Source organism: Gallus gallus, chromosome 17 (genome assembly GCF_016699485.2).
Source record: "Gallus gallus isolate bGalGal1 chromosome 17, bGalGal1.mat.broiler.GRCg7b, whole genome shotgun sequence".
NCBI lineage: Eukaryota > Metazoa > Chordata > Aves > Galliformes > Phasianidae > Gallus > Gallus gallus.
Window position 1 is genome coordinate 130234 of NC_052548.1, and position 12401 is coordinate 142634.

At 56.2% G+C, this 12401-nt stretch overlaps 1 protein-coding gene and 1 long non-coding RNA gene across 6 annotated transcripts in view; one reads left to right on the forward strand and one right to left on the reverse strand.

Moving 5' to 3' along the window:
• Positions 1–1268: 1268 nt before the first annotated feature.
• LOC112531351 (zinc finger CCCH domain-containing protein 11A-like) overlaps positions 1269–12401 on the forward strand; it is an 88500-nt gene continuing 77367 nt past the window's right edge. For 2 of the 5 annotated variants that reach the window (XM_040649254.1, XM_040649256.2), the window contains exon 1: positions 1379–2651. In XM_040649254.1, coding sequence (XP_040505188.1) covers positions 2444–2651 — 208 coding nt within the window. In that variant the 5' untranslated portion in view covers positions 1379–2443. Of the gene's footprint in view, positions 2652–2915; positions 2979–3232; positions 3320–3613; positions 3954–4293; positions 4371–4503; positions 4689–12401 lie in introns of those variants that run through there. The other 3 variants (XM_025146347.2, XM_040649257.1, XM_040649255.1) reach the window with 3 other exon arrangements.
• LOC121107082 lies at positions 4972–12171 on the reverse strand. The gene is made up of 4 exons (XR_005840496.2): positions 11984–12171; positions 9964–10069; positions 9752–9875; positions 4972–9268 (listed from the first exon to the last, which is right to left on the reverse strand). It is a non-coding gene; the product is annotated as an uncharacterized LOC121107082 (long non-coding RNA).

Below are 12401 nucleotides of genomic sequence, written 5' to 3' on the forward strand. Positions count from 1 at the left end.
AAGGGCAGAATAGCTCTGTTCTTGGGCCGCAGCACTCCATGGCCAGGCGCTGCTCAGACGCTGGGGCTGCATTTCCTCCTGGGCACCCACACATGCTGCGATTCCCCTGCAGGTTCCTGCCGGGTTTGTGGCTTCCTGCTGGGGAACTCCTCATCTTCTTCTGCAACTGCCCCTCATCGTCACTACTGCCTCCTCTGGTGCCGTACTGGCAGATGCCTCAGCGTTCACGAGCCTGGACTTCCTGCCTCCCATCAGCAGCTGCTCCTTCATTCATACTGCAATACCGTCCACTTCCAGCACCAGGAGAGCTGCAAGGCAGAGATGGGAAACGTGGGATGAATGCAAACGCAGAAGCCCAAGGCTGTCCCACCACCACATATTGCAGCCTTGGAAAGTCAGCTGCAACTACAACCTCTGTCAGAATCAAAACAGGCACCGTACATTAAGGGTGACCTCTGAACTGAAGGTGTTTCCACAGTTGGAAATAAATACTGAAATTGCTCATTTAACTGCAGGTGGTTACCTCTGAATTCTTTGGCTTTTGGGAAAATCTGGGAAATTGAAATATACAAGGAAAAGGAGCAGCACTTGGCAACTCCTGCAAACTGAGCAGTGCGGGGAAGATTGTGTCATTTCTTCTCCTGGCCCACAAATTAATTTTCCTTCCTTAAAAAGAGAAGGGAAAAAGAGCCTGACATAAAGGAGACACAGTGCAGTCTCACTCTGTTGAAAACCATTCCCCCTTGTCCTATCACTATCCACCCTCATAAACAGCCGGTCCCCCTCCTGGTTAGATGCTCCCTTCACGTGCTGAAAGGCCACAAGGAGGTCTCCCCAGAGCCTTCTCTTCTCCTGCCTAAACAAGACCAGTTCCCTCAACCTTTCCTCACAGGAGAGGTGCTCCAGCCCTCTGGCCATCTTAGCGGCCCTCCTCTGGACCCACTCCAACAGCTCCACGTCCTTCCTGTGCTGGGGACCCCAGGCCTGGACGCAGTACTGCAGATGGGATCGAGTAGAGGGCCACAATCACCTCCCTCTCCCTGCTGGCCACCGCTTTTTGAATGCAGCCCAGCACACAGTTGGCCCTCCGGGCTGCAAGCACACACTGCTGGCACACGTGCAGCTTCTCGCCCACCAGGACCCCCAAGTCCTTCTCCGCGGGGCTGCTCTCAGAGAGATCTTCCCTCTCATCTATGGTCTATGAGGTCTATGGGGTGATCTCAAAGAGAACACCCCATAGACCTCAACAACCCCATTGACTTCAATGACCCCATAGACCCTAAATGATCCCAATGACCCCAATCTGGAGGCAGCTTGGGGGAAACATTTTCTAGGTCTGATCACGCAGCGCCTGAGCGAGAGGGTGACCCAGCCTGGCTACACAGCAATCGTGTGTATTTCTCTCTTCTGGTGCTTCACAGAACCCCATTGGGTGAGCCTCCAGTTGGTTTCTTCACATTTGGTCCCAGTCCTGGGGACTGAAGCCACAGCCTGAAAGGCTGCAACCAGTGCAGGGACGTAAAGCCACAGCCCCAGCTAGAGAGGCCAGAGCCAGCCAAGGGCCTAAGGCCACAGACACAGCCGGGGAGCCCAGCACTGGCCCTGGCACTTAAAGCCACAGCCTGAGAGGCTGACATCAGCCCTGGCACTCAAAGCCCCAACCAGAGATGCTGGCACAGGCCCTGGGATTCGTTTCCTAAGGGTTCCCCTGAGAATCCATTGACCAATTTGAAGCCATACTGGACTTGACTGTTTTTTATTGGGCTGCACAAGAGTCATCTTCACTTCTCCATTACTTCAGATAACCCCATTGGGTGACCCTGGTGTTGGTTTCCTAAGACGTGGGTCTGGGATGCGTCCATTCCAGGATGGAAGCACTCGCTGAGGTCACAATCAGTGCTGGGGTGGGAGCGTTTGTGGCACAGCTGGAGAGCAGAGCTGGTGCTCTGGTGAGCGTGCTGCACACAGAGACTGAGCTCTGAGTGTTCCTTGGAAGGGATCACCCTGGGAGAGCCCGTCAGAAGCACCGCGTGTGCACTCGTCGGTACTCTCTGCAGGGTTCCTGTCCCAAGGGAGATTTGTGGATCGAGGCGGTCTTAGGAAGAGGGAAGCCAGCTCCTTCCAAGGGCCGGGGAAGTTCCTGTGCACAGAGGCCTGGGAACTTCAGCTTCCTCTGAGCCTTCAGCGGCCATGTCTCAACAAGGAGACGACCGCGGTTCCAATTGCTGCCGTGTGAGTGGCAAGGTATGGCTGGGCTTCTTCTGCTTGGTTCTTCCTTTACCTTGTTTTCAAGGGGAAGGGACGGAGCAGGGGGAGCCCTGCTGGTCCTCGGTGACCTCAGTAACCGGTTGGATTCAGCGCTCACTGCTGACAGCCTGGGCTAACAACGTGGACGTGGCTCAGGCTGTCTTTTCGCTTAGTGATAGTGTCTCAGCACTCTGATATGCCATCTGTGGCACGATCTGGAACCTCTCTGCAAACCTTGGCTGCCCAGTTCCCACCACCGTTTCTTCCTTTCTCTCTTCAGAAGCGGCGCGGCGCGGTTCCCCGCGGTTGGGAGCAGCAGCCAGCAGGCTGCCAGAGATCCAACCGCGCCTTGCAGCGCACAGAGGGACGCAACAGGGACGGACCGTCCTTCCTGCCGTGCAAAAGTGAGTTTCTTCAGCCCTCTGCCGTGAAGGATGGAGGAATGAATTCAGAGTATTCCTTCTGGGCGGGTGCAGTGCTGTAGATGCTGTCAAGTAAGCATCCATTTGGAGTGCAGGAAGGAGCAGTGAGAAGTGAACTATCAATCAGTTTGTGTTTGGGTGGTCAAAGTAGCATCTTCCTGTTGTCTGGGGGGACGTGGGCTTACTGGGCAATACTTTTGCTGCCTGCTGGTGCCTGTGAAATCAACACACCATCTGTTGTTGTAGGGACGGAGCCTGCGCGTCCATGGAGTGGTGCTGGGTATGGGGGGAAACGGAAAGCCTGCGCAGGTGAGAAGCTCTTGTGAGCTGTGCTGTGGGTACGTGCCTCTAAAGAGGGCCGCATGAAGGGCAAGTGCGTGCGATGGAGGGGAGAGGAAAGGGCATGGCAGTTCTGTGCTGACTGCAGGAGTGGCACAAGGTTGTAGCAGCGGAAAGGCAAACTGAAGAAACTGCTCTTGAAGACCACAAGTTTGTAGTTGGCTGTGCTCAAATCTTCCTCCAAAGAGACGCTCTTCATGTCTTTCTTGTCTCCTTTCTGCCAGAAGCTGACACGAGCGGCCTTCCAGCAAAGCGCAGCCTTGCAGAAAGGCAAGGCAGAAGCGCCCAGTGTGGCACAGCACCGAAGAGAGGTACAGACACTGCAGCAGGCACCTGGGTTTGGTGCACTGTCTTTCTGGTTAGGCTTTCTGTCCGTCCTTTCCTGGGACTGTGGCCGCTTGTGTGTTGGTCGTGGCCGTAATCCCTGGCATTTACAGTTAGCATTCCTGTGCGGATTAGAAATGTGAGCCCACAGTTCACCATAGATCCTAAGATCCATGACCGTGAGCACTCGAGATGAGATGTCCCGGTATTGGGACCCACTTTGCAGACTGAAAGTAGTGTTGGGCTCTCATTAAATCTCCTTGTTTTTCCTTTCTTAACAGAGATTGGTGCTGAGGCAAATGGCAGTAATCTATGTGAAAGTGGTGCTGCAGGTCCATTCTGAGAGATCTTGTCAACAAGCAGCAGCTCAAGCTCCTCACCAGGCTGGAGGGCTTCCTAGAAGAGCAGGTCCCAGCACAGGGGGAAGACCTTCCCCTGCCGCGTGCCCCCGCTCTGTCTCCAACACCCTGGCTGGATGCAAACGCAAGGGCTTGGAAGAAGAGGAACCAACCGCAGCACAGCTGCCCACCAATAAGAGAGTGAGGGGGCAGAGCGGAGACAGCGTGCCGGCTCCAGCAGCACACCCTGGGCCTGCTGCAGCGCGGAGCTCCAAGCAAAGAGGTGAGAAGGTGCTGTGGTACCCGCCGTGCTGAGGCAGCCTCCCTTTTCGAGCACATTGACTTTGCTTGGGCTTTGCTTTGCTTTTTCCTTCTCTGCTTGGGGGGAAAAGAGTGGAAGGCTACAAAGTCCAAAGGCAGTGAGGTGCCAGAATATGTAACCCCGTCTCTTCCCGTTAACTCCTTGGTGGTCTTCCGCACGTCCCCCTGGAAATATCATTCACTGGGAGGCTTCCTAGTCCCATTTCCTCCGTCTTTTTGCTGCCTTCTGCTCAGTACGGCGCCCATGTTGCTGCAGCTGTGCTGCTGACAAAATGAATTCATCTATTTTTCTTGCCTTACAGCAAGAAGACGGCGACAAAAAGAGAGGAGGGTGGAGCTGAAGAAGGCTGCCCTCAGAGCTGCCGCTGCACGTGCAGAGGTGAGTCCTTGGTGAACGCAGACACGGCTCCTGTTGTTCTCAGGGCCTCCGTCTGTCAGACCTGAAAGGAAGAGACTGTAAAATCCCGAGGGAAGTGGTGTCCTGTTTCTACCCTCGCTCCGTTTCTTCCCAGGCCTCCGCAGTGAACAGCCTCGTGGAGATGATGCAGAAGCTGCAGCTGAAGGACTGAGAGGAGGAGCGTCAGCAGGCAGCGGCTGCAGTGCGCGGCATTACAGGGCAGTGCTGAGTGCCACCCAACTCGGCACTCCACCTTCACACGTAGTCAATAAAAACCAGTCACAATGAAAGAGAGATTCACACAGAGCGCACGGCCTGATTTGTCCCGCGGCACTCGGAGAGCTGCTGCCCCACCTCCTCATTATCGGTCTCGCGGCGCTCGCTCAGAACTGCCACAGCTCCGTCAGCGAATGCTGCCGTGCAGTGATGCAGCAGAGGCAGCGGTCCTTTGCACTGCCCACAAACAGACTGTCTGCAAAGCACGTGCAGAGAGCTGCAGGGAACAAAGCCTGGCCACGAGCATGCTGACTTGGAGAGCAGCGCTGTGGAGATGGCTGAGTTTCCCAGGGCAGTGCCAAGCATTTTTTCCTTAATGACAAGTATGTAATGAGCAAAGTTCAGCAAAAGGACAGCGTTTTCTGAAAAAATGACAGGCTGTTGGTCCAGAGCAGCATCTCTGCAGCTTAGGACCAGCAGGCTGCCATCCAGGCACTGTTCTGCTTGCAGACAGCGCTCCAGGTTGTGGCACTCAGAGGGCGTCCCTCTGCCGTGCAGCCCTCCCCAGTGCCTGCCTGCCTGTCACTGTTGTGGCTGGGATGGAGCTGTTTCCTTTGCAGTGCCTCCCATGGCGCTGTGTTCACATGTGTGCACCCCATCCCTCTGCACACCCACGAGCACGAAGACTCGACCACTGCTCCAGCCTTGCACACAGCCATGTGCATGCACACAGATGCAAAACTTGCACCTGCAAGCACTGTGCACACAGCCAAGCGCAATGCACGCTCTGATGTTCAGCTCCATCTCTGCACACCCCCGTATGCACGCATACCTGCACTCACAGCTCGAGGACAAAATGCTGCTGGCATGGCACAGCCAACACGCAGGCGGTGGGCAACATCAGGAGGAAAGGCCCCCCTTTACGCTCATTCATTCTCCTCTCTTTAATGAATGTATTGGTGCACCACTGGAGCCCCATCCTGAGATGTGTTTTGCTGTGGGGTTCCTCGTCGGTGGGATATGGGGATCCTGGGATGGTGATGGGGGTCCTGTCACGGACTGTGGAACTCTGAGGACCCAGGAGAGGACTGAGGGCGTAAGGGAGGTCTGAGGAAGAAAACAAGGGGGTTCAGTGTGAGCTCAGAGGGGGATGTGTGCTGCTGCTGGGGACTGCAGAAGCCTGTGATGGCCCAGCTTCTCTGTGGGGGAAATGTGCTGAGTCTGAGAAGGTCCTTGAGGAGCTATAGGGCTCTCTGGGGGTGTGTTTGGAGGATATAGGGACATTAAGGGATGTGGGAACACAGGCAGCAGGAGCAGAATGCTGTTCAGGAGAAAACAAGACGTGGGCTGCAGGTGGGACACAGGGGCATGGGCTAGTATGGGGACGTAGAGAGTATGGGAGGATGTGGGGAGCGGTTTGAGGTAAAAAGGGGGGGGGAGTGGACAGAGTTTGCAGTGGTTTCATTTCATCCTGAGAGGGGACTGGGCGTCCCTGTGGCCCAAAGGTGGGGCCCTGAGCCGTTACCCCACATGAGCCATAACCCAAGATGACCTCATCGCCCTGTATGTGCGTGACCCCATGGCTGCACGTGACCCACAGCCCTGATGGGAACCATACCCCCACATGACCCTGTGACTCCCTGGCTCCTCCTGCCCCCATCATGCTGCGAACTGACGCCATGTGGCCCATAAATCTGGGATCCTTGCCCCCACCTCACCCCGACCATACAACCCATGTGATCCATAACTCCATGTCACCCCATCTGTCCCTACCATCCAATCTGACCCTATCACTGTGATTCAGAACCCCATCTGACCCCATAGCCCCACATCACCCCGTAACTCTGTGACCCTGCAGGACCCCTATGTGACCCACGACCCCACGTCCTCACCCCATGTGGCCATAGAACCAGCTGCATGCTAGGAAAAGGCATCTCCTCCTCAGGGTGGGGCTGCCCCACAGCTGCCCCAGAGAAGCCATGGGGTGGGCTGCAGCCGTACGCCTCAGTTTGGAGAGCTGGGAACTGGCCAAAGGGGCCAGCAGAAGGACATGAATGCTTCTGTAGGGAAATACCTGTCCCAGGGTTTGGTGGCTTGGTAGCTTCTGTTTCTGTAAGTGGATGAGAACAGAACAAACTGAACCCACTGAGACCGGGGAAGGGATTGGAGCTTTGCTGCTGCGGTGCTGCATGGCCACGAGGGATACCCGAGCCAGGAATGGAACAGGGATGGACTGAAGCAAATCAACTCCTTCACGGGACAGTGGGAGAAGAAATCCAAGTCAGCTGCAGAACAAAAAACACAACTCCTTACAAAAAGGCGTCCCAGACTGGGGCCGTTGCAGCAGTAGGGGCAGTGTTTCTTGGAAGGGATCTCGCGGTGGGGAAGAAACTGCTCCAACATCAGCACTTGCAGCAGCTGCTGCAACGACCCCAGGAAATGGGCAGCGCAGCACGAGGAGGAAGGATGGAATGCACGGTGGTGCAGAACGAGCGCAGAAGGATGGAGAGCAGCAGCGGTGGGATCCCCCTTTGGCACGGCCACCCACCGCTACGGGACTGCAACAGGGAGCTGCTCCCTGCCGTGGTCAGCATGGCTCTGTGTGCCAGCTGTGTGCTGCTGGAAATCACCCGGGCGCTTACGGGTGGGAGAGTGGCAGAAGAAATCATCCAACATCTGCAGGGATAGCACAAGGCAGGCTCAGTGTGACAGCTGTGTCGTCGTTCAGCAGACAGATGCTGAGCAGAGCACAGCAGGGCCAGGACGTTCTGACCAGGGGGAGGTGGAGAGTGCACACGAGATAAGGCACAGCTGCAGGACGGAGCATGAGACCCAGCACGTGCAACAGCTGCACGAAATCCTGCCTGCCTGTCTGCATAGAAAAGCACACAATCAGCCCGAAAGGAACATGTTGGCCATAGACCTCCTCTGGAAAAACGGCACAGCGGATGCGTGGTGGAGACTGTGAGCCTGCAGTGCCCAGCCAAGGGGGAGAGCAGTGGGTGCCATGGGAGGAGAGCTACAGGAGCAGAAGGAGCTCACAGAAGAGAGTGCAGTAATGCCACAGCAATCAGGAATGAGCTTTGCTGCTGCACTGAGAGCTGTGCCTGGTGGAACATCAGGGATGTGAGCGTTTCTCGCACACCCCACAGGCACGTTCGTGGATGTGCTGGGATGTGGGGAAGCCTCACAGGGTTGTGGGACAGTTAAAAGACGCCTATGGGAGGGCTTCAGGAGCACTTTGGTGCAGCCTTGCAGCAGAGCCACACTTAGGAGCTGTCTTTACCCAACACACTGCTGCTGGTGGAACTGCTGCTGGCTACGAGCTATGGGCAATGATGGGGCTGCTCTGGAACTGCTCCTCTAGGATGGCTCTGGGGATGCTCTGGGCAGCTATGGGATACACTCATGGAACCTCTTCCTTAGCCCCCAACAAACCCCTTGACCTCCATTTTGCCCCCAAAGATGAGGGCAAGATGAGCATCAGGGGAATATTCAGGCTGCTGAAATACAGCGGCCCCAGAGCCACCTTATAGTACCCCCCTGAACAATGCAGGAACAGACCTATCCCTGCCCACAGCCTCATATGGGGTTACAGTGCTCACAGGGTTATGGGACATGTGGAGCCTTGTGGTCACGCGGACTTTTCTGGGGTTCTGGGCTCATGTGGGGTTACTGATCAGGGCTTCAACATTAGATCGAAATGAACCCCAATCCCCTCTCAGGAAGAAATCAATGAATGCACTCCAACACCACTCCACATCCCCCATTCTGACCCCAAACCGCTCCCCACGAGCCCCCAAGCCCCCCACGTACCCATGCCACGTCATGTCTCTGCACCCACAAGTCCCACCTGTACCTCACACCTCGCCTTCTCCTGTGAAGCACTCTGCTCCTGCAGGCTGTGGTCCATATCCCCTTATCCTCCCCAAATCCACCCATGTTCTGATCCGTGTTCCCCAGTATCCCCAGTGCCGCCCACTTCACTTGCACCCACATCTGTGCCCTACACCTTCTCCAGCTCCTCATTCCTCACCTGCAGAAGCCATCCATGTCACAGCACTGTGAGGTTCTACAGGATCTGGAGGCAGGTCGGGGGGAAAAGAGGCCAAAGATGGGCTATGGGGTTCCTGGGATGGTGATGGGGTCCTGTCAGGGACCGTGGGGATCAGTGAGTTCCCAGGGGGGATCTTGGAGGTGTAAAGGAGGTCTGAGGGAGGAAATAGGAGGATTCCGGGGAAGCCCAGTGGGGGACATGGGGTGTTGCTGAAGACTGTGGGGCTCCATGTGGGTATGGGCCAGCTACGGGGGAGGTGTACTGGGTCTGTGGGGGTCCTTGAGGGGCTATGGGGCTCTGTGGGCGGCTATAGGGTGTCTCTAGGGGTCTTGCTGGGAAACACTGGGGGGGATATTGGGGCTCTGAGGGAATGATGGGTGGACAGTCATGAGAAAGGAAAGGGCAGCCTTGTGGAAAGCAAGGGGCAGCCAGGGGGATGGAAGGGAATCCTACAGGAACGCAAGGGGAATCCAGGCTGAGGCAAGGGGACAGCTGGGGGAAGAACAGGGGAACGTCCCAGCAACGCAGTTCTTCTTTCACATCTTCTGCTTCCCAACTGTGCTGCAAAGCTGCCAGAGGAGCTGCAGTACCGCTGCCCGACTCCTGCCTGTGTCAGAAAGAGCTGCACGTGAGCAGAGTGCAATTGCCATTCATAAAGCCAACTCCATCACTGCAGTCACAACACCACAACCTTCAGTATCTGCTACAGGCAGACGACCATGCCCTTGCACAGGAACCATTCCTACAGAGCAAGGGAAGTCCTTCACTGCCTCAGGACGTGAGGAACACAGGAAGGGCCCCAAAGCCTTCAGCACATGCTATGGAGCCACCAAAGTTGGCAGCTAAACACACCTTCTCCTTCAAGAATGAGCAAGACCAATCAATGCACCCTGCTGCTGCAGAGGGCTGCGCTGCATCTCCTGGTGCCACCCTTGGGCTGTCATCGCGCTGCCCACCCACAGCGCACTTTGAAGCGCCGCAGCCTTGCAAGAAAGAACAGAGAGCAAGGAGCTCTGCCGTGCACTTGCTGTGAGAACACAGAGAGGAGCCGTACAGCCCTTGCTCTCAGCACACACACCTCTTCTCTTACCAGCCGTTCCTTCCTGCACAGCGCTGCTCAAACCACTCCTCCATCTCTCCCTTCACAACGCCATACGCAGCCTCTCCCCAGCGACGAGCTCTGGGCTCTTTCATGCCTGTGCCATCATCGGGGCCTGCAGAACAAACCGGGGAGTTCAGAGGTTTGATTACAATCGCTGCTATAGTGCAGGGAGGGAGGGCTGAGATGCACAGCGTCCTCACCTGCTGGATGTTGGAAGGGGAGGTTCAGCAGCAGCTCGACTCGCCATGATTAAGTCCTCCAAAAGCCGCCTTCTTTCTTTCGGATCAGCAGACTGCAGACTGAAACCTTTTCAAAAGACATTATGAAACATGATTAGATTATTAAGCATAATCATTAAGCATAAACAGATAACCTAAACCCAAGGAGAAAACACGTTTCAGATTGAAGACCACAAAAGCATCATATTCTATTCCAAGACAACTTCAGTTCCAATTTCAATTTCATGACTAGCATTTCACCCTCCCTGCTGTGGAAGCGGGGAAAGGAAGGGAGGGAGAGCCTTCTAGCCCCACATCCCTTTGGAGATCACCCTATAGCTCCAGATCATCCTATGGACCCACACAGCCCCTTAGAGGACCACATCCTCCAAACACCCCCTATAGCCTCAGATCTCCCTATATCTCCAAAGAGCCCAAAAGAGCCCCTTCATAACCTCCAAAGCCCTCTTTTAGCCCCCCATACCTTCTCCAGCATAACATCCCTCTCTAGAAACCCTCTCCGGCCCTCTATCATCCTATACCCTCCCACAGCCCGCCACAGCCCCCTAAAAGCCCACTATTGCCCCATGTCTCCTTATATCCCCTCCACAGCCCCCTATAGCCTCCTACCCTACTAGAACCCTCCTACAGACCACCCACAGAACCCTATAGCCACATAACCACCTATAAACTCGCTATAGCTCTCCCACTGCCCCCAGTAGCCTCCCCATAGAACCATATAGCTCCCCCAATACCCACCTACAGCGACATATTATTCCCCTGTCCCCTACAGCCCCATAGAACCCCATATCCCCCCTACAGCCCTAACACCCTCCCTACAGTCCCCCAGCCTTTAAAGCCCCATCGCCCCTTACAGCTACCCACAGCCCTACACTGGCCCTAGACCCCCTCCAGAGACCCCCACACTCTCCCATATCCAACCTCATATCCCCCTAGAACCCTACTATACTCCATATCTCTTCTAAATCCCCCAACAGTCCCCCACAGACACCCTATATCCTCCCTCAGGCCCCCACAATCTCCTACAGCACAACATCCTTCCCTAGAGCCCCCCCCAACCCCTAGCACCCTTAACGCTCCCACACGTTGCCACAAACCCCCAGAGCCACATATCCCCCTCGAACACACCTATAGCCCTTACAGACCCCTCATACAACCGTGGAGCTCCTCCCAACGCCCCCTACAGACCCATATCACCCCTATACCACCACAGCCCCCTAGAGAACCAAATCTCCCTACGTCTCCCATATAGCCCTAAAACTCCCCCTAAAGACCTCGCAGCACCCCGGAGATCCATATCTCCCAATTGCTCCCCACAGATCCCTAGATCCCAACCACAACCCCCTCTTTCCACATATACCCCAATACCCCTTCTACAGTCCCCCACAACTATCTAGAGCCCCATAGCCCCCCTAGAGACACAATTAAGCTCCTTAAAGCCCCACACACCCATACAGCCACCCATAGACCCACCCTGATAGCCCCCCTTCATATCCTCCTACAACTCCCACACAGCCCTATATCCCTCTGCAGCCCCCCCAAAGCCCCTTGATAGCCCCACATCCCTCCCAATAGCACCCACAGACCACTACAGCCCCATATCTCCCAATATCCACCCCTATAACCCACTACAGCCCCCTGTTGCCCCAAAGCCTAACCCTATACCCCCTACAGTCCCATTTCTCCCTCTGGCCTCCCCATGGCCCCTCACACCCTCCCTGGATTCCCAACACAGCCCCCTACAGCCCCATCTCCTACAACCCACTCACAGCCCTACATCCCTCTATAGCACCACCTGTGGCCCCACATCCCTCCATCCCCCTCCATTCCCAAAACCCACCGATATCCCCATATCCCTCGAGATCCCCACACAGCACCCTACAGCCCCATATCCCCCCACATCCCCCAAATAGCCCCCAAAGCCCCTCAGCTCCCACATCCCCACCACATCTCCCCCACTGCCCCTACACCCACAGACCACCTCAGCCTTGGGGGGCACCATGGGCAGCACTGGAGGCTCGGGTTTCCAGGCCCTAATGGGGGCAGCAGCGCTACAGCGGTGGGGGCCCCGACTCCTTCAGCCGCCCCAAATCCCCGCATCCCACGGCGAAGGGGACGGCCACGGGCTGCCGTCTGAGGGGACAGCTGGGCGATTCCGAGCCGGTTGCCAACGGCGTGCTCTGCCCCTCAGCCAATTGGAGTTGGCGGCGCTTCCGCTCACCAATCAGAGGCCAGGGGCGGGCCAGAAATGCCATTGACCAATGAGAGGCCACCGGGGGTGGGTCAGTGCTGCTTCTGACAAATGAGAGCCAGCAGGGGTGGAATGGAGCTGTCAATCACCAATGAGAGGCCACCGGGGGTGGGTCAGAGCTGCTGCTGACCAATCAGAGGCTGGCATG